Raw genomic sequence first — 19,722 nt, 5'->3', positions numbered from 1 at the left:
CTCTTAGTGACCCCATGGCCTGTAGCCCACCAGGCTCCTCCATCCATGGGATTTTCCAGGCGAGAGTCCTGGAGTGGGGTGCCATTGCCTTCTCCGCTCCTTCCCCCTGGAGATGGCTTTTCATCATGATTTACTGAAGATCTCACCCTGAGCCACCAACTTAGAGCTTGAGAAATGCCTGGGCTTCTTGGGGAGGCTAGTCGCTGCCAATGCATTTATTGAAAGTCTGATTATTTGGTTGTAAATCAAGTCATTTGGCTCAGCAGTGTTCACATTTAGATGTTTGTGCTCTATAACTTGGTGCATGTGTCTTTGGCTTGTCCCCATGAAGGCGATTTCAGAAGGCGTGTGACCTTGTAAACCCCTTCCCCCAGCTCCCTCGACCCCTACAACGTGTCAGCTGGAAGGGGCCTTCATGCCCCCCACCCATGCATGGCACAGCTGGAGAACCCCACCACATGGCTGTAAGGACTCAGAAAGCCCTGGTGTCCTCTCCCTGCGATTCAGGCAGATTGCTTCTCCCTCTGGCCCTTGGGGTTCTTGCAGATAATGTCAGCCCTCCCAGCTTCTTTGTGAAGCCACAGGTTGGTCCAGTCACCAACCAAGGGCAGCAGTGGCAATCATGTTGTGCACATTTGTTCTGCCAGGCTCCCAGGCCCCAAGAGGGAAGTTCAAAGCTTGTGCAGGTCCAGCCTGCACGGGCAAAGTCCTCAGGAGATGTCACCCCAGTGCCTTTCCCCTGAAGGCCCCCATCACTGGAGGTCTGGGTGATTTCTCCCACAGCAGCTCCTTGGAGCATGCTTCTCTGCAGACACTCACAAGTGTTTCTGGAGAGGCTTGCTCAGAGGTGTGATGAGGAGGAAAAACATCTTCTCTGTAGACACTTTTCTCTGTAGACATCTCCCTGGAGGTCAGAGAGCAGATGTGCTGAATCAGAGCCATCTGCTTGTGGAGGCAGCATTGCCACAGGAAGTACCTGTCATGTGAGCCCCAAGGTGCCCATGGAGGCACACGGCCTCCTTCAGCCTTGGTTTCCCCATCTGTCAACAACGGTAGTTACACCAAGCAAAGTGTCAGCCTTGCTGCAGGCTTAAATGAGATAGCCGGTAGCAGCAGCTCGGTGCACGTTGGGGTTCAGCCTTTATTCTGCAGGGTCCCAAGGACAGCCCTGGATGGTCTTGAGCTGAGGGACAATGTGCTGGAGCATCTCCATGAAGAGAGCATCTCCCCAACTACCTTTCAAAAGAGGTAGACCTAAGATCACACCTCTGAGCGTGGATTCCTGTAACCAGGTCCTACACACTAATCCCAAAGGACAATTTCCTCGACTTCTCCCACATAAATATTATATCAAGTATTTTTTAAGTCATTTCATCATGAAAAGAAGCGATTTAACATAACTATTACCCAAGATTCTTCATGAAATATGCATCAAGCAATTAGGTCTAAAAGCGTGAGGTGAGGCCTCGCACCCTGCTCGGGCCAGCAGCTGCGGGCTGAGTGATGTTTTATTAAAGCCCATGATTATGAGACGAGGTGGGGCCTGTTATTAGGCCTGACGCGCCAGGCACGTTTGATAATCCCGGTTACAAGGAGGTGCTTTTTGTGATGGTAATGAGCGATCTGAACACCCTGACAGCCCCAGCATCCCCAGCCTCCACCAGCCTTACAAGACTCATTAGACAGGTCACCCGCTGGAGACACCCCTAATTGTGACTTAGCTCTCGCAGGATGTCCTATCAAAGGAGACAGGACTGACGCAGGAGCTTGGCAGGAGGTGGCAGCCTGTCTGAGCTCCCCGGGGACCCATGCTTTCGCAGAAGCCATGACGGGGAGGTGGCCAGGCCTGGAACCCGGCCCTGGATGCATGGTCCCTAGGCTACTTCTTGCTCCTAAAGCCCCACACATCCCTGTGCATGCTGGGTATCTGATGTACCCTCCATTCTCCGAAAATTTTAATCTTGTGCTGGATTTCCTCCTCTGAGTTGGCAGTTATTAAAATCATCCCTGGCAGCCGTTTTTAAATCTTCAGCTGTCGTTAGGTGGCATCTCACTCGTAGGGACCTTGTGACCGATCAGGATATATCTCTGCAGCACACCTCCTGCGTGTGTGTTGACAAGGCTCTGCCCATCGTTTGTGTTAAGTTGGAATTTGACAGATTGTCTCAGAAAGAAAGACCCGCTCACCTCTCGGGGCCCACCAACTCTATGATGGTCCCTCCGGGCGGGGGACTCCACCGGTCAGGACACACCATCCCTGGTCCCCGGGACGGCCATTTACTGCCAGCCCCTGTGCTGCTCTGATCCACTGTTACCGGCAGGGTGGGTGCCATGGGAACTGAGGCTGGCAGTCAAGAAGTCACCTGCTCAGAGTCTGATGTCTCTCACCCGCCCCCCGGCTGGCCTCATGAGGAGTGTTGGGGACTAGGTTGGGCCCTCTCTTGGAGCTTATGGCGCTGAGGTCCGAAGCATGGGTTCTGGGAAAGGCCCCCAGGGAGGGAAGCAAGAGCAGCTGATGGCTACGTGACCCCCAGTCAGCTACCTCCCGTCTGGAGCTTCAGTGCTGGGCACATGGCCTGGCTCACAGGAAGTGCCCAGGAAACATCAGCCCTGAGAGCCATCCAGGCCAACGCCCTGTGAGAGTGGGACTGGAGGCCAAGAGCAGCAGTGGAGGGGGCATGAGGCTGACTTGATCCCTTCCTGCAGGAAGCCCTCACCTCATGGGCAGCAGATGATGCTCATAGACGTGGAATCTAGGACCTTAAGTCTAGAAGCGCCCTCAGAGGCCATGCAGTTAGCCTTACCGTGGGTCCAGTGTGGGTAGAGACAGAGCCCAGTAGGGCCCAAGGAGAGCCTGAGGTCCAGAGAAATAGAGGGTGCAGTCCATGAGCCCAAGGGGAAGGGCCGTTCCTGCAAGAACTCCAGCCTGAGGGCCAGCTCGTGGGCCTTTCTCCCTCTGCGGGGGATAGTCAGGCCCTGGATTCCAGGGTCACAGGCCTGAGTTCTCTGCCTTGAGCTCTGAACTTTGTGACCACCCGCCCCCTCAGCATAGCCCAGCTCAGGGTTATAAACTAGTATGTACTGAAATACCAGCATCAGAGGAAAAACCAGTGGGCCTGGAGAGTCAGGAAGGACTGCAGGGAGGTCCCAGTGCCTGCCCATGTCTGTTGAGATGGAGACATCAGTGTGGAGTTCCTAGTATGTGGTAACCTTGAGAGCCTTCGATCTGGGAACAGAAGAGCTTCAGCTTCCTTCTCTGGCTCTGTCCTGTTGCCAGCATCCCTGCCCACTTCCCTCACTGAATGTTTTCACAACAACTGGTGTGAAAATATCCTGTTAACCCATATGAGTTATTTTCTTTAACCTCCTTAGATACTAAATCAGTTCCCCTAGCGACCTCATACCCACAATGCCATGAAAGCTTTGGCGTTCAGGCCAGCTCACAGCTAGTTGTTGAGATCTAACACATCCTGTGCTTTGCAGCACTAGCTGTAAAGCCCAAAATATCACCCAGGCAGAGGGCATGACATGTCTGAGGCCACACCCACCCACCCAGGTCACTCACCTCTGCTCCAGCCCTGTTGCCCCCATACCCACCCACCCCTTCTCCAGGTAAAACTGAGCACGTGGCCTCCAAGACTACAAGGCTTCTTAACTGTCCCTAGTTTTATTAGCCATACAGTTTCGGCCCTGAATTCGAGCAGTTACAGACTCTTCTAGGCCAGCACAGATTTGCCGTCTCTCCACAGAGGTGGGTAGCAGGTAGCTGAGTCTTGAGCTCAGAGGGAGTTGCTCATATTTTAAAGCATGCACCGGCTTAAGCAAGTGCGCCTCCTGCTTCTCAGATGAGGTAATTCTCCAGTGAAATGACCCTTCACTGAGGAGCAAAGCTTGCCACAGGCTCTGTAATTAGAACATTGTCAGCCTTAAAAAATCTTGATTTAAATTTCAGTTCTTTACAGGAATTATTCTCTCTTGAAACATAATTGCTCTCCGAACGATTTCCTTTAAGCTGAGGGTGACATCTCTAAATACATTATTATGAGCAGATGTATTACTCAGTGCCTGCACTTCATTAAGCATTTGCTCTGCCCATTTGAAAATGGTCCTGGAGTCCAAATTGATGCATTAATAGAGCAGGCACCGGTAAGGGAGGAGAACCCAGTCCTGGATGGAAGAGATGTGGGAGCAGCTGAAACGAGAACCAAAGCTCAGAAGGGCTGGAGGCTGCACACCTGCGTCCACACAGCGCTCTTAGCCTCGCCTGGGATGGGCTCAGTCTCCTGGAAGCCGGCCTCTAGGGCTGCTCACAAAGGATGGGCTCTGGAGAAGGCGCAGGAGGTCAGAGCCCCAGCTTTCTCACTAAGCGACACAGTAAATTTAGACCGTTTTGGAAACCAGGCACCCACAGGTGTGGTGGCTAGGCCAGGCTTGGAGCTGAGTGAGCAGGGAAAGGGCAGTCTGAGCAAAGGTGGGTTGACTGGGGGTTAGTGACCCGATGTGGTCAGAGTCCTCAGTGGGAGGTGGGAGAAGTCCACTTGGGCCAGGCGGAAGTGGCGCCCCACCCAGCATGCATGTCACAGGCTCAGGGCTCTGCTTTGATCTCCGAGGAACCCACCCACTGCCCGTTTCAGCAGATGCCAAGCACGGTGGGCACAGAGCCTGCACCCTGCTCTGGAGCTCCCAAGGGAATCGAGAAGATGGATAAGTAATTACAGTTCAGGAAGGCAAGTGCTGATGGAGGCATTATATCCTCGGTGCAGTTGGAGGAAGGAAGGCGCTCTGCCAGCGGGAACTTGGAAGACTTCCTGGCAGAGGAGACATTCAGGCTGGGCCTTGGAGGAGGCAGGCAGGGTTTACTGAGCAGAGAGAGGAAGCACCAAGAGGAGACTGCCAGTGTTGGGGCAAAGCTGGGGAGCACACGTTCTCCCCACATTCCATTGGCTACAACTAGTCACATGACAGCAGTGGATGCAAGGGAGGCTGGGAAATGTAGTCTCAGGCTGAGCAGCCCCTTCCTGCTGACAGTTCCCTATTACTGAAGGGAGATTGTAAACAATTCACCTGTCATCCTGCCACACTGTAAACTGGGGGTGCTAACCGCTGCCCTGCCCACTTGTCAGGGCATTGGGGATTTAAGCACGGTGCCTGCCAGGCAAGGCTTAAATTCTCTGCACAGTAATAGGGAGAGGAGCCAAGTTTGGGGGTTTGCTTGTTTTCCTGAGGAAGTCCCTCGAATCTTCTGAGTTTTGACGACTCTCCTGCAGCCGTGTCTGCTGCTAGGATTGAAAGGCTCTCGGGTGAGGCCACATTTCAGCTGGGCCTGGGCCCCATTCCTGGCTGGGAGCGGGGCAGCTCAGGGCTGTTTCTTGTCTGTCCCAGGCAGCAAGGAGTCTTCCACACCTCAACAGGAGGTTGGCCAGAGGGAGAGCTCTCTCGGGTAATGAGTGTGAATTTATGACAAACTGGTTCAGAGCAGAAGCGAGAGGCTCTCTGGGAACTGCTCTCCTGAGGGACCCTCGGCCCTCCCACCCCCTCCCTCCTCCCGAGCAGCGTGGCGGCCTCGGCCATCCTCATTCTGCGGATCCTAACAACCTCTGCGCTTTGTTCACAGGAGCAACCAAGGCTTCATGCACATGAAACTGGCCAAAACCAAAGAGAAGTACGTCCTGGGTCAGAACAGCCCCCCGTTCGACAGTGTCCCAGAGGTCATCCACTACTACACCACCAGGAAGCTGCCCATCAAAGGCGCCGAGCACTTGTCCCTCCTCTACCCCGTGGCTGTGCGGACCCTGTGAGCCCCGCCCCGCCGAGCCGGGGCGCAGACGTGGAGCCGGTGGCCCCCGGCCGCTGTTGCCAGCCGTGTCCAGTTTGTGTCGTGTGTATGGTACTAGCACACCACTGCATGTCTTAGAATGCTGTCGCCACTCGCGGGGGGCTGGAGAAGGCCTGGATAAAGACTGAAGGACAGCCAGTGCGCCACCCCAGCCCCCACCCCCCACCCCCCTCCTCGAGTTTCTGTGAATTAAAATATTTGCAAATCCAAAGAGATGCCTTCCAGGATGAACAAAGGAGAGCAGCTCCGAGGGGCGGGGCGGCAGCTCCCGGGTCGCGGCTCTTTGTTCTCCAGCCGTCAGGAATTCACACCTGTGTACCGGGCCGCAATTTTTCCCACCGGGGCCCCCCTGGTGCTGGGAGCCAAGTGCTGGTGTTTTAAGAGCCCAGAAGGCCCCGGAGTCCCACCTCCCTTCTGGTGTGTGCGTGTCAGTGTGTGTGTGTGTGTGTGTGTGTGTGTGTGTGTGTGTGTGTGCGAGCATATTGGTGGAAGAACACGACCACACACAGATGTAAGCCCACTAATCCACTTCTAGTCACTCAGTGTAATCATTAGGAGATCTCCAAGGGATCATTGTGCAGTCAAAAAAGGATTCAATTATTTATGAATAGGGTATGTAAATAAAATAGTCATTTAATATATATTCTTATCCCTTTTTTTTTTTTTAATATATTGCAGTGAGGGGGGGCAAGTCCTTACCTGCGAGTTTCATTCCCAGAGCAAGGTGCAACTCCTCTGGGCACATGGGAAGGAGGCAGAGCCCCCAGCTCAGGGCAGAGGGGTTTTCTTTGCCCCCTTGAGAGTCAACCTACAAGAAGGGGCATTCAGGCTCCAGCAGTGGTAGCCTCAAATGTTGACCCAGCATCCACGTTCCCTCTTCTGCATACAGCCACCCTGTGATGGCAAATCTGTGTTAACCCCACAGGTGCACAGCACCCAGCGGTCTATAAAGTGCTCTCACCATTAACTGGGGTCAGTGCTACCCCATGAGCACTTCACATGTGGGGAAAGGGAGGCTCAGAGAAGGAGAGTGATTTGTCCAAGTTCACACAGTCCACAAGCAGAGGAAACTCTTGGGCCAGTTCTTTGTCTCTTGCTGTCACCTTGCTCCTGGAGGAAGGCAAATCCTGACCTCTCGGGGGACATGGAGCCCTCTTGGTCATCTGCACTACCTCCACACAGATAGGAACATCTGCACACACACCCACACTCCACCGCCATCTTGCCCCTGCCCTTCACAGGAGCTGGATCCTTCTCGACAGAGCAGACGCTCAGTTACTCTTAATTTTCCTTTTCCTCTGACCCACCCACCCCCATACCACAGTTAAATGCAATGGAAGAAACAAAAGAAGCTCATGGAATAGCATGAAAGGCATGGCTTTCACCTCCTGAAGGAGGTACAAGGGGTCCAGATACATCACGAGTTTCAGCACCTTCACCAAGCCCATGTCGTCCAGCCCGCCAGTGGGCTAAGAGGAATGGAAGTCTGGTCACCATCGTCCCAAGTAGGAGGGGGCTGAATTCAGCTTGAACATCACCAGCCCTGCCAGGCCTTCGAGATGCTCCTGACTCACTGTTCAGATAGGAGATGGAGGCCTCATGAGAGGAGAGGACTTGCCCTGGTTGCCCGTTAAGCCAGTGCAAAGCAGGACTAGAAGCCAGCCATGTCCCTTTAGGTGTCTGGTGGATTTTAGCAGGCTATGGCTAAAGCTGTTCCCTTAGCATCTGCTTCCTGCCCAGTTTAGCCAATCGGTCAGTCTCCTGAGTCCTTGTCTCAGTCCGGGCAGCCCCAGCCCATCCCATCCATGAATCCCACAGGTCCATCCACCTCATGGTTGCTTCATTGCCTGTGACCTGGGCCTAGTCTCCAGCACCTCAATCCTGACCTTTCCTTTGCTGTTTCCAAAACATCCTTTGAGGCTACAGTACCTAAAGTGATTCACGCTTTCCTCTTTTTTTTTTTCCTAGTGAGTGAGAAAATGAGTGAAGTTGGCACTTGTCCAAACAGAGGTGCCAAAGGAGAGTGGATCCCTAGGACCCAGTTAGAGATTGGAGACAGGGGAGGTAGCCCGAGGAGTAGGCCGTTGGGATGAACCTCACAGTAGCCCTTCCTCCACCAGCAAATCCAGATTTCCTACAGGGCCCTTCCTAAGAACCACAGGTCAGGTAGTACAGGAGCCCACGACCATTCTCACTGAACAGACTTATCCTCAGAAAAGGCTCTGCCCCATGGTCTGAGGGAAAAACAGGGCTGCTTCATCCTCTGTTCTTGCCTTTACTCTTTTAAGGGATTCCTGGGCCCTGCCTCCATCTTCCTGAAGTTTCCCTGGGAGGCCCAACCTCCAGCTCCCCTTGGGGACTGAGGTCGGCAGAGGAGCCAGTTTACAGGATGGGAGCCACTAAAAGGAATTTTTTTCCTTAATTTTATGAACCTCTCCCTCTTCTTCCTCTAATTGTGACCATTTCCTCTGGCGGCGTGTATTCATGTTTTCTTGGACATCTAACAATTGAAACAGCTTTTCCCTTTCAGAAACACTCACATTCAGGTTATTGGCGTTGGTTTGGGTTTTGTTTTGGCTTTTTTTTTTTTTTTTTCATCTGCTGCCAATTAATGAGGGGGAAAATGAGCTGGATTTCTTAGAGGGAAAAAAAAGCTCCCTGCCACACAATATCCCGCCTCAGCATTTTGTCTCAGAGCACAGCCTCCAACCCCTAACAGGCTGCGTTGCTCAGAGCCACAGGACTGTTGGGGTTTTTTTCCCTTTTCTTTCCCTCCATTGCTGGCTTCATTATTGACCATAATGCCCCAACCACTTCAGCAGTAATGTCCTTGAGCACCAAGGAGTCAAGGCCTTTTGGGCAGCCCCTCCAGAACAAGATGGCGGCCCAGAAAGAAAGGAGGCTTTGTGGGGAGAGAGGGCCCACCTGCCTGTCAGGATACAGGCTCACAGAGCAGCGCTTCTAAAGAAAGAGGTGAAAAGGCCCCTCTTCTGAAGGCTGGGCCAATCCCAGCTGAGCTGTGCCTCCCCTCCCAGAGCGGCTCTGGTGGGCAGGCAGAGGGCCATCTTGACGTAACTTCCAGCAGGGCCCTGGGAACAACAGGTGGAGCCCTTGGTGGATGCTCTGCTTCTGCAGTCACAGGCCCCGGAGATTGCCTTTTTAAGATTCAGAACACCGAGCTCTGATCAGCTCTCCAATACACGCTCAGGGCAGCAGTTGATGTCACTTGATCAAGGTCCCAGCAGGGACAGACAGCCAGGCTTCCCATGTGCTCTCACAGACCCCAAGGACAGTGCCTGCAGAAACGGGCAGAGAGGGCAGGCTGGCGATTAGAGCGGCCCATCGATGCCCGTGAAGGGTCCTGGCGGGATCAGATGATCATCCGGCAAGCTGCCACGTCTTTTACCTTCCACCAGCGATTACTGACAGAGACAAATGGGGCAAGTTGTCCAATGGAACGAGCACAACCCAGAGCCCAGATGCAGGAGAACCTTCCAGAACCCCACAGAGACACACTCAGGCACCCCCTGGGCATGGACAGCCCCCAGTCTCTCCCCTTCTCCTCGGGGCTGTTGTGTCACTGCCAGGAGCCTTGTGACCACCCCCTCCTGCTGAAAGTGTCCTGTAAAGATCTAATTCTGTGTGATGAACTGTATGATAATGTATATTTAATGTGAAGCTTTTAATATACACGTGTTTTGTTTAAACTGTACCTCACTGAGCCTGCATGTTTTCTTTCTTTCAAATGCAAACGTGTGCCAGGGGTCTAGTTTGATTGCCTTCTTCTTGCCGAAGTTGAAGTTCTGCCATCATTCCCCAAAGATGGATCGTTATGGAAAAAAAGGAAACTTCCTGCTTCGTAATTAGGAGGAAGCTAGAGCCCTAATGAGCTCGTTAAGTGAAAACAAATTAATTTGTTCAGCAAACATTTGTTGAGTCCTTGAGCCTAGTGGCTACAGAGGAGAACAGAGCCCAAGCCCTGCCCTCAGAAGTTTCCAGTGTGGAGGAAAACAGGCAACTCCACGTGATGCAATAGAGGCGGGCCAGGGGTGGGGGCAGATGAGGGGGGATTGAGTCTGTTTGCAGCGGTCAGGAAAGTTGTGCCTTGGAGGATGAGTCGGGAGCCTGAAAGCCTGGTACTCCCAGCAGAGGTAACAGGTGGGGGGGTCACAGTGTAGCACAGCCTGCATAGTAGGAGATGGCGAGGTCTCTGGGCCTCTGAGGGCTTCATCCTGTGGAGGCAAGGAGAGGGGAGTTCATCGCTTGTGGCAGGAAGCCATTCTTGGTTTTCCTGAAGACTGGGAGGTGCTGGCCCGTTGAGGCCTTACCTGGTGACTTGGGCAGTAAAGAATCTGCCTGCAATGCAAGAGACCTGGGTTTGATCCCTGGATTAGGAAGATCACCTGGAGAAGGGAGTAGCAACCCTCTCCAGTATTCTTAGAGAATTTCATGGATAGAGGAGCCTGGCGGGCTACAATCCATGGGGTCAGAGTCGGACACAACTGAGCGACTAACCCTTGCACTTTCTGCGTTCCGGGGAGAGGCAGGTAGGATACGACTGGCATACAGTCTGCCATTGTTTGTTCCCCTGTCATGATCATGATGATGTCCTTACGCAGCCTGAGACACGGAGGCCCAGGAGGGTCTGCAGCCCGAGCTCCTTCCTCCCTCACAGGTCAGCACCTGAGGAGGCACAGGGACCTCCCCACCCCATACCCCCGACCCCAGCTCGCCTGGAAGCCTGCTCTGGAGTGGAGCCCCACCCCGACCTGGCCCCGGGGAACTCCCTGCCTCTCCCTCCCTCCCGAGGGTGTGGCCCTCTGTCCCCCATCAGGCTGCTTCCTCCACCACTGCTCCCCCAGGTCTCAGGCCTTGATTCCACATTCCAATCCTCAGGTCCAACTCCTGAGCCTATCAGAGCACACCCCTCCCCACCACACACACACACACACACACACACACACACACACACGGCTTGCTGTAGGAGGCCCATGTTCAAGGGAGGGCAAAGCCCTGGCATGTTCCCGGGCCCAACACTGGCAAACACCAGTGCTCTGAAACCAGGGATATTTCCAGAAGAGAGGAGAAAATGTCTCTGGTGGTCACTTCTAAATGCCCATTTCATGTTTGGGGGAGTTTTTAAATTTCTGTTTTGGTTCAGTTTAACAAACATTGAGAATAAAACAGGGCCTGGGAAGAGCTGGTGAGCAGGAGCAAGGTGAGTCCAGGTAACATGTTCCTTAACTAGTCGACAGGAAATGGTGGGCGACCTGGCGCCTTCCCCCCTGCGTTTTTGCACAGGGACCAGCATCGAGGGCCAGAGACTGAGGTTCAGAGAGGGATAGGAGGACGCTCAGAGCACACAGTGAGTCCATCGCCCCATGCCATGGGTGTTTGAGGGTGGCCAGCGCAGAGCGTTACCTTGGCTGGTGCAGCAGCTCTGGGAAGACTGGGGTAGGGGTGGGGGTTTTTCTAGGACAGTGTGTGAGCCGGTTCCTTGTCTCTTGCTCCCTCCTGAGTGGGAGCGTCCCAGCCTGCCGTTACTAGTATAATCTCTGGCTTTGGAGGACAATTTTGAAGGGACCATGCTGACTGGGAGGCAGGATGTCACCAGTGTGGTTTTGGCGCCCTCATGTGGTTCTCTTCAACATTGCAGCCAGTCTCGGCCGGAAGGGAAGGCAGCTCCAAGTCAATTGGCCTGTTACACAGACGGAAACTGAAGCCCAGGCTCTTGTGCTTTCCAGCTGTGCGACCTGAGCAAGGTGTAAGAAGCTTCCATTTTCTCCATGGTAAAGTGGCATGAGAAGTGACCTCACGGGGTTACTGCAAAGATTACACGCAGTGTTGGATAAACACCGTTCACATGTCTTAGCTTTCGTCAACCTACAGACAGCATCAGCTAGGATGAGAACAAGGTGTGCTTTCAGCAAAGGCAGCGTTCAATACAGCCACAGAATTCAAAGGAAAGAGGGTCTGGGGTTCTAGAAAGGCTTCCTGTAGGAGGTGACAGAGGAGCCCACTTTACAAATGAAAAGTGCCCCAGCACCACTGAACATCATGAAGGATCAGTGCTCAAGATCATTTTCCTGTCCGGATTGAAGTCCAAAATTGCTCTCTTCATTCCCTACCTCTGCATCTTCTGCTGTCCCATCTTTATGTATTTGAATTAATGCTAACATACTATATTATTTAAATAATAAGCAGCTGTTGTGTTTACCATTTAACTAATTATCATATCACATTTATTGTCTTTACTGTTTAAGCATCAAATCCATGCAGTGTGTTGACTGTTTATTAAACACATATCATGTTCATTATTTATCTGTCTCCACCCACTAGAATGTGGACTCCACACAAGCAGAAGTCTAGGAGAGCTCCTGACACATAGTAGGTGCTTAATAAGTATTTGTTAAATGACATAACAATGATAACAGTTCCCATATACGGGGGCTTACTGTGTGTGCCCTACACGTTGTGCACACCTGGTCTGTAGGTGTGTAGGTCTAGGACTCAGACCTGGGTCTGCTGATCTTGCAACATGCCACATCTACTTCAGTGGGTCCCACCTTTGCCTCATATAGTTCACTCAGGCCTCTTGTAAATTACAAATTCCTAAGCCCTTCTTTTCTAAGTACTTGGATGCAATCTCAAAAACGACAGAATGATCTCTGTTCGTTTCCAAGGCAAACCATTCAATATCACAGTAATCCAAGTCTATGCCCCAACCAGTAATGCTGAAGAAGCTGAAGTTGAACGGTTCTATGAAGACCTACAAGACCTTTTAGAACTAACATCCAAAAAAGATGTCCTTTTCATTAGAGGGGCTGCTGCTGCTGCTGCTGCTAAGTCGCTTCAGTCGTGTCCGACTCTGTGCGACCCCATAGACGGCAGCCCACCAGGCTCCCCTGTCCCTGGGATTCTCCAGGCAAGAACACTGGAGTGGGTTGCCATTTCCTTCTCCAATGCATGAAAGGGAAAAGTGAAAGTGAAGTTGCTTAGTCGTTTCCGACTCTTAGCGACCCCATGGACTGCAGCCTACCAGGCTCTTCCGTCCATGGGATTTTCCAGGCAAGAGTACTGGAGTGGGGTGCCATTCATTAGAGGGGACTGGAATGCAAAAGTAGGAAGTCAAGAAACACCTGGCTGCTGCTGAGTCACGTCAGTCGTGTCCAACTCTGTGCGACCCCACAGACAGCAGCCCACCAGGCTCCCCCATCCCTGGGATTCTCCAGGCAAGAACACTGGAGTGGGTTGCCATTTCCTTCTCCAATGCATGAAAGTGAAAAGTGAAAGTGAAGTCGCTCAGTCGTGTCCGACCCTCAGCGACCCCATGGACTGCAGCCTTCCAGGCTCCTCCATCCATGGGATTTTCCAGGCAAGAGTACTGGAGTGGGGTGCCATTGCCTTCTCCAAAGAAACACCTGGAGTAACAGGCAAATTTGGCCTTGGAATATGGAATGAAGCAGGGCAAAGGCTAATAGAGTTTTGCCAAGAGAACGCACTGGTCATAACAAACACCCTCTTCCAACAACACAAGAGAAGACTCTACACATGGACATCGCCAGATGGTCAACACCAAAATCAGATTGATTATATTCTTTGCAGCCAAAGAAGGAGAAGCACTATATAGTCAGCAAAAACAAGACCAGAAGCTGACTGTGGCTCAGACCATGAACTCCTTATTGCCAAATTCAGACTTAAATTGAAGAAAGTAGGGAAAACCACTAGACCATTCAGGTATTACCTAAATCAAATCCTTTACGATTATACAGTGGAAGTGAGAAATAGATTTAAGGGACTAGATCTGATAGAGTGCCTGATGAACTATGAACTGAGGTTCGTGACATTGTACAGGAGACAGGGATCAAGACCATCCCTATGGAAAAGAAATGCAAAAAAGCAAAATGGCTGTCTAGGGAGGCCTTACAAATAGCTGTGAAAAGAAGAGAAGCGAAAAGCAAAGGAGAAAAGGAAAGATATAAGCATCTGAATGCAGAGTTCCAAAGAATAGCAAGGAGAGATAAGAAAGCTTTCCTCAGCGATCAATGCAAAGAAATAGAGGAAAACAACAGAATGGGAAAGACTAGAGATCTCTTCAAGAAAATTAGAGATACCAAAGGAACATTTCATGCAAAGATGGGCTCGATAAAGGACAGAAATGGTATGGACCTAACAGAAGCATTAGATATTAAGAAGAGGTGGCAAGAATACACAGAAGAACTGTACAAAAAAGATCTTCAGGACCAAGATAATCACGATGGTGTGATCACTCACCTAGAGCCAGACATCCTGGAATGTGAAGTCAAGTGGGCCTTAGAAAGCATCACTGCGGACAAAGCTAGTGGAGGTGATGGCATTCCAGTTGAGCTATTTCAAATCCTGAAAGATGATGCTGTGAAAGTGCTGCCCTCAATATGCCAGCAAATCTGGAAAACTCTGCAGTGGCCACAGGACTGGAAAAGGTCAGTTTTCATTCCAATCCCAAAGAGAGGCAATGCCAAAGAATGCTCAAACTACCGCACAATTGCATTCATCTCACACGCTAGTAAAGTAATGCTCAAAATTCTCCAAGCCAGGCTTCAGCAATACGCAAACCGTGAACTTCCAGATGTTCAAGCTGGTTTTAGAAAAGGCAGAGGAACCAGAGATCAAATTGCCAACATCTGCTGGATCATCGAAAAAGCAAGAGAGTTCCAGAAAAACATCTGCTTTATTGACTATGCCAAAGCCTTTGACTGTGTGGATCACAATAAACTGTGGAAAATTCTGAAAGAGATGGGAATACCAGAACACCTGACCTGCCTCTTGAGAAACCTATATGCAGGTCAGGAAGCAACAGTTACAACTGGACACGGAACAACAGCCTGGTTCCAAATAGGAAAAGGTGTACGTCAAGGCTGTATACTGTCACCCTGCTTATTTAACTTCTATGCAGAGAACATCATGAGAAACGCTGGGCTGGAAGAAGCACAAGCTGGAATCAAGATTGCTGGGAGGAATATCAATAACCTCAGATATGCAGATGACACCACCCTTATGGCAGAAAGTGAAAAGGAACTAAAAAGCCTCTTGATGAAAGTGAAAGTGGAGAGTGAAAAAGTTGGCTTAAAGCTCAACATTCAGAAAACAGAGATCATGGCATCCCATCCCATCACTTCATGGGAAATAGATGGGGAAACAGTGGAAACAGTGGCTGACTTTATTTTGGGGGGCTCCAAAATCAGTGCAGATGGTGAATGCAGCCATGAAATTAAAAGACGCTTACTCCTTGGAAGGAAAGTTATGACCAACCTAGATAGCATATTCAAAAGCAAAGACATTACTTTGCCAACAAAGGTCTGTCTAGTCAAGGCTATGGTTTTTCCAGTGGTCATGTATGGATGTGAGAGTTGGACTGTGAAGAAAGCTGAGCGCCGAAGAATTGATGCTTTTGAACTGTGATGCTGGTGAAGACTCTTGAGAGACCCTTGGACTGCAAGGAGATCCAGCCAGTCCATTCTAAAGGAGATCAGCCCTGGGATTTCTTTGGAAGGAATGATGCTAAAGCTGAAACTCCAGTACTTTGGCCACCTCATGTGAAGAGTTGACTCATTGGAAAAGACTGATGCTGGGAGGGATTGGGGGCAGAAGGAAAAGGGGACGACAGAAGATGAGATGGCTGGATGGCATCACCGACTCGATGGACGTGAGTCTGAGTGAACTCCGGGAGTTGGTGATGAACAGGGAGGCCTGGCGTGCTGCGATTCATGGGGTTGCAAAGAGTTGGACACGACTGAGCAACTGAACTGAACTGAACCGAACTGAACTGAAGCCCTTCTTTTGAGAGAGTTTGAGGCAGTAGGTCTTGACGGGCACCAGGAGCCTGTGTTGGTAACAAGCTACTCAGGTGCCTTATGATTAGAGCATCCTGGGTGAAGGGCCAGTCTGCTTGCTGCTCTGCAGCTCACCATCCATAGATTCTTCCCCAAGTGCCAGGCACCAGCTACTCAACAGTGCTTCTGTTCTCAAAGATAGTGGGAGGTGGTGCTGCCCAGCCTCACCTCTTGATACCTACTAAACTTAAGCAGGTCACAGGACTTCCCTGCGCACACAAATTACATGAAAACCAGAGGGGATAGCTATCGCGTCACTGCTTGGAAAACTCAAAGACTGTTGTGCAAATGTTTGATGTTGTTTTATTGACTCGGCCCTTGCCAGATAGAAATGTGTTTGTATTTCACAAGTATGTGTCACTTGGATACAAAGTAAGGTGTCCCAGGATTCCACCCCAAGGTCAACAATGTTCTGAGCCCTGAGGGCTACCAGGGGCCATAGGCTCTGCTCAGAGATGTGACTGGGAGAAAAGCAAAGCTGGAGGACAGGGATGAGGTCAAGGAAAACGAGAAGCCTGCTGTCTCCTTCCTTACACACTCCTTCCTGTCCTGTGCTTTTTCTGGAGCCCACCTTGTTTTAAGTCCTAGTTATGTTTTATGGGTCACCTCTTCCAGGTAGCCTTCCCTGATTGCAGCTAGGGCATTTTCATTCTTCTATGGGCTTTCACAGTGCTTGGTATATGTCTGTTTCAAGCCCTGCTCATTTCTTGTTAAAACTAAACCCCAATTTCCTCTCTGGGCCACATTCCTAAGCCCTGCCATCGGGGAATTCAAACTTTAGTAAAATTTTCAAACTTTAGGTTACTATTATGGATCAGGATATCGGTTTAGAGCTGTTGTTTCCCTAAGGTGTCTAAAAAGAACTACCTGAGGCTTGTGTTTGAGCTAGAGAGGCCAACAAGCCTCTCCCCTGGAAATTCTGATTTCATAGTGCATCTGCTAGGATCTAACTTTTTGATCTGTAAAATGTATACAAGTCACAAAGGACAGCCCTGTGAGGGAGCTCTGTGTCAGGTAGTGAGGTCAGAAAGAGCAGCAAGAAGCCTCTGCCTAAGCTGAGCAGTGAGGGGTGAATACAACTCTGTCATGAAGCAGGCAGAGTCTTTGAGGCGCAAAGGACAAAATGTACATGGTTCTAGGACAAGTCAAAGAATGCAGGGAAGTGAAAGCTCAGGGAAGGGACCCAGAAGTGGCTGGCCTGTGGCTGGAGCCTGGGGATGTGTAGGGGAGTGGCCAGAAAGGGAAAGAAAAGTCACCTACCCCTTGCTAGGGACAGAGCCGGTGACCTTATCTGGGCAGAGAGCCTCTCAAGGTAGCCAAGGCTCCACTGACGACAGCTTGCGTAAAGCTGTTTTTGTGGATATAAAGGCCCATAAGTGCACTAGACAAGTTTCTAGAAAGCATTTTAATGGGAGGTTGAAGGGGGAGTAGAGGGTGCTTAAGCAAAGATTGATCGGCAACACTCCCATGGCCCTTTTTCTAAGAACCCAGACCCTCTCCACCAGCATTTCATTTGGGGAAACACCCTTTATGCCAAGCACTGAGTTAGAGGGTCAGAAACGTCAGACAGCTCTGCCCTAGTAGAAAAGGGAGACACCTTCACAAGTGATTGTAACATAAACAGATATTAGAAGTGCCCCAAACTGTGTGTGATGGGCAGGGCAAGGGCAACCATGTCTGCCCAGGTTAATAAGACATGCTTTTCCAGGGAGAAGGCAGAGGGCCTTAAATGGTTAACATGTTTGACTACTGAGAGTCAATGATGAAAGAGGGAGGGAGGAAGGTTTAAGAAACAAGGGTTTGCAACACACTGAGAGACTGCGCAACGCTGAAGCACAGAATGAAGCTAGAGATGGGGTGGACAGATAGTAAAGGGGCAGGACACCGAGAACCCATGAGCCAAGTGAAGGAGTTTGGATTTGTTGCGGAAACAAAACCCTTAGAAGTTTTTAAGCTGAGGAGTGAGATAATAAAACTGAGATAATAAAAACTGGGTTAGACACAGGGGGCCTAGCCTGACACCCTGTGACGACCTATAGGGGTGGAAGAGGATGGGGGAAGAGGCTCAAGAGGGAGGCTATAAATATATGTGTTTATATACATATTTATAGCTGATTTGCATTGTTATATGGTATCCTCCAATTTAAAAAAATTTTAAGTGAAAAAAATATGAAAAAGAGATGACTTCTCCATCAGATGGGCAGTATTCTTGGGCTTCCCTTGTGGCTCAGCTGGTAAAGAATCCATCTGCTATGTGGGAGACCTGAATTTGATCCCTGGTTTGGGAAGATCCCCTGGAGAAGGGAAAGGCTACCCACTCCAGTATTCTGGCCTGGAAATTTCCATGGACTGTATTGTCCATGGGGTTGCAAAGAGTTGGACATGACTGAGTGATTTTTACTTTCTCCATCAGACAAAATAACATAAAATACCATACAAATAAATAAAATAAAACCATTAAATGCTTAGTATTTGCAACTTGGAAAAAAAAAAAAAAAACTCGGTTAGAGGATGTTATCTGACAGATGCTGTGGAAGCTGGAGGTATAGAGAATACTTTAAGAGACTAAAGAAAGAATACAACAATGGGTGGATGAGAATAGAGAAATGAAAGGATAACTTTATGATGAATCCTGAATCAGATAATAGAGGTTTTTGACCTTCAACATTCATATGTCCAAGAATAGCCAATTAAGGACCTGGGAGGTTTCTGACAAGGAACTAAGAGCTGGTGGGGGAGAGGCCAGCGCTGTGACCCGCTGCATAAAAGAAACAGCTGGCTTAGCTCCAGACCTGAGTGTTCCTGTCCACACTGCCCTCTTTTGAGGGGATTCCCCCCTCTTTTGAGTCTGTTGTGACCCAGCTGTGTGTTTAGTTTCCATTTTTGCCTCCTCTTCAGGCTCTACCACAGGAGAATAACCTCTCCATTCTAATCAGAAATGAATTATTTATGCTATGAACACGCTGGGTGCCTGCCTAATTTATTTATTTTTCAAATAATACATCTGAATAGGAATTCACAAAAGACAGGGCAAACATAATTCTGGCATAAATGCCAACTGTTGCCTGATTTTAATGATTCCAAGGTACAGAATGGCCTTGTCATTATCCGTGGAGCCCGAAATCTATCTCTGCACACTGGTTAGATGCCAGGTGCCTGCATCTGACGGTCAAGGTTTGCAATATCAGACCCCACCACCTGACCTTTACAATTTTACCTCCTACTCACTAGTCCAAATTCCCACTCATTCATCCCCCAAGGCCTAGGTGACTTCCTCCTCTGTGACGCCATCCCTGGTTCCCTCTTAAGGGGAAAGGCCCCTCATGCTTCTGAATTTTCAGAGTTTTTGCTTTTACAGCCTCCACTGCACTCTAAGCTCCCCCAAGAGAACACAGTGGCACACAGTAGGTACCTCAGCAGAGCATTGGCTGAAATTAGGTAGCACGGCCTCCCACATCACAAGAAGCAGTTAATCAGACCAGCTCAAGCAGTCAGTATCTACAAAGTGCTCTCAGGGGAAGTACACAGGGAGACCCACCCACCTGGTTTCACTCCAGGAAGTTGCTTATTGGACAAACCCCAAGTAAAGAGCATGTTGTTGTTGTTTAGCTGTAAGTTGTGTCTGACTCTTTTTTGTGACCCTATGGACTGTAGCCAGCCAGGCTCCTCTGTCCATGGAATTTTCCAGGCAAGAATACTGCAGTGTGCTTTCATTTCCTACTCCAGGGGATCTTCCTCTTCCTCACCCAGGGATGGAACCAGTGTCTCTTGCACCTCCTACATTGGCAGGCAGATTCTTTAGCAATGAGCCACCTGGTAAGCCATCACATATTTGATGATCCTCAAGAGGACCTCGCTCCCAGGCTGACCTTTCCAATTCCTTCGGTCCCTCACATCTGTGTGCCTTCCAGTTGATAAAAGAGTCAGATCATTATTCCCAGTGATTCTTACAAAGGCCAAGGGATGCATGCAAGGCAGGTATTACTTTTCAGAGATCTGGGGCTCAAGGATCGC

General features: G+C 50.3%; 1 protein-coding gene across 1 annotated transcript in view; it reads left to right on the top strand.

The window, feature by feature from the left end:
• SHB (SH2 domain containing adaptor protein B) overlaps positions 1-6,477 on the top strand; it is a 135,324-nt gene extending 128,847 nt beyond the window's left edge. The window contains exon 6 of the mRNA XM_019966233.2: positions 5,615-6,477. Within this exon, the coding sequence (XP_019821792.1) occupies positions 5,615-5,798 (184 nt within the window). The 3' untranslated portion in view covers positions 5,799-6,477. The remainder of the gene's footprint in view (positions 1-5,614) is intronic.
• The last annotated feature ends 13,245 nt before the right edge of the window (positions 6,478-19,722 follow it).

Source organism: Bos indicus, chromosome 8 (genome assembly GCF_029378745.1).
Source record: "Bos indicus isolate NIAB-ARS_2022 breed Sahiwal x Tharparkar chromosome 8, NIAB-ARS_B.indTharparkar_mat_pri_1.0, whole genome shotgun sequence".
NCBI classification, from domain to species: domain Eukaryota; kingdom Metazoa; phylum Chordata; class Mammalia; order Artiodactyla; family Bovidae; genus Bos; species Bos indicus.
The sequence above is the reverse complement of the archived record's forward strand: the minus strand, read 5'-3'. Positions and strand labels throughout refer to the sequence as shown.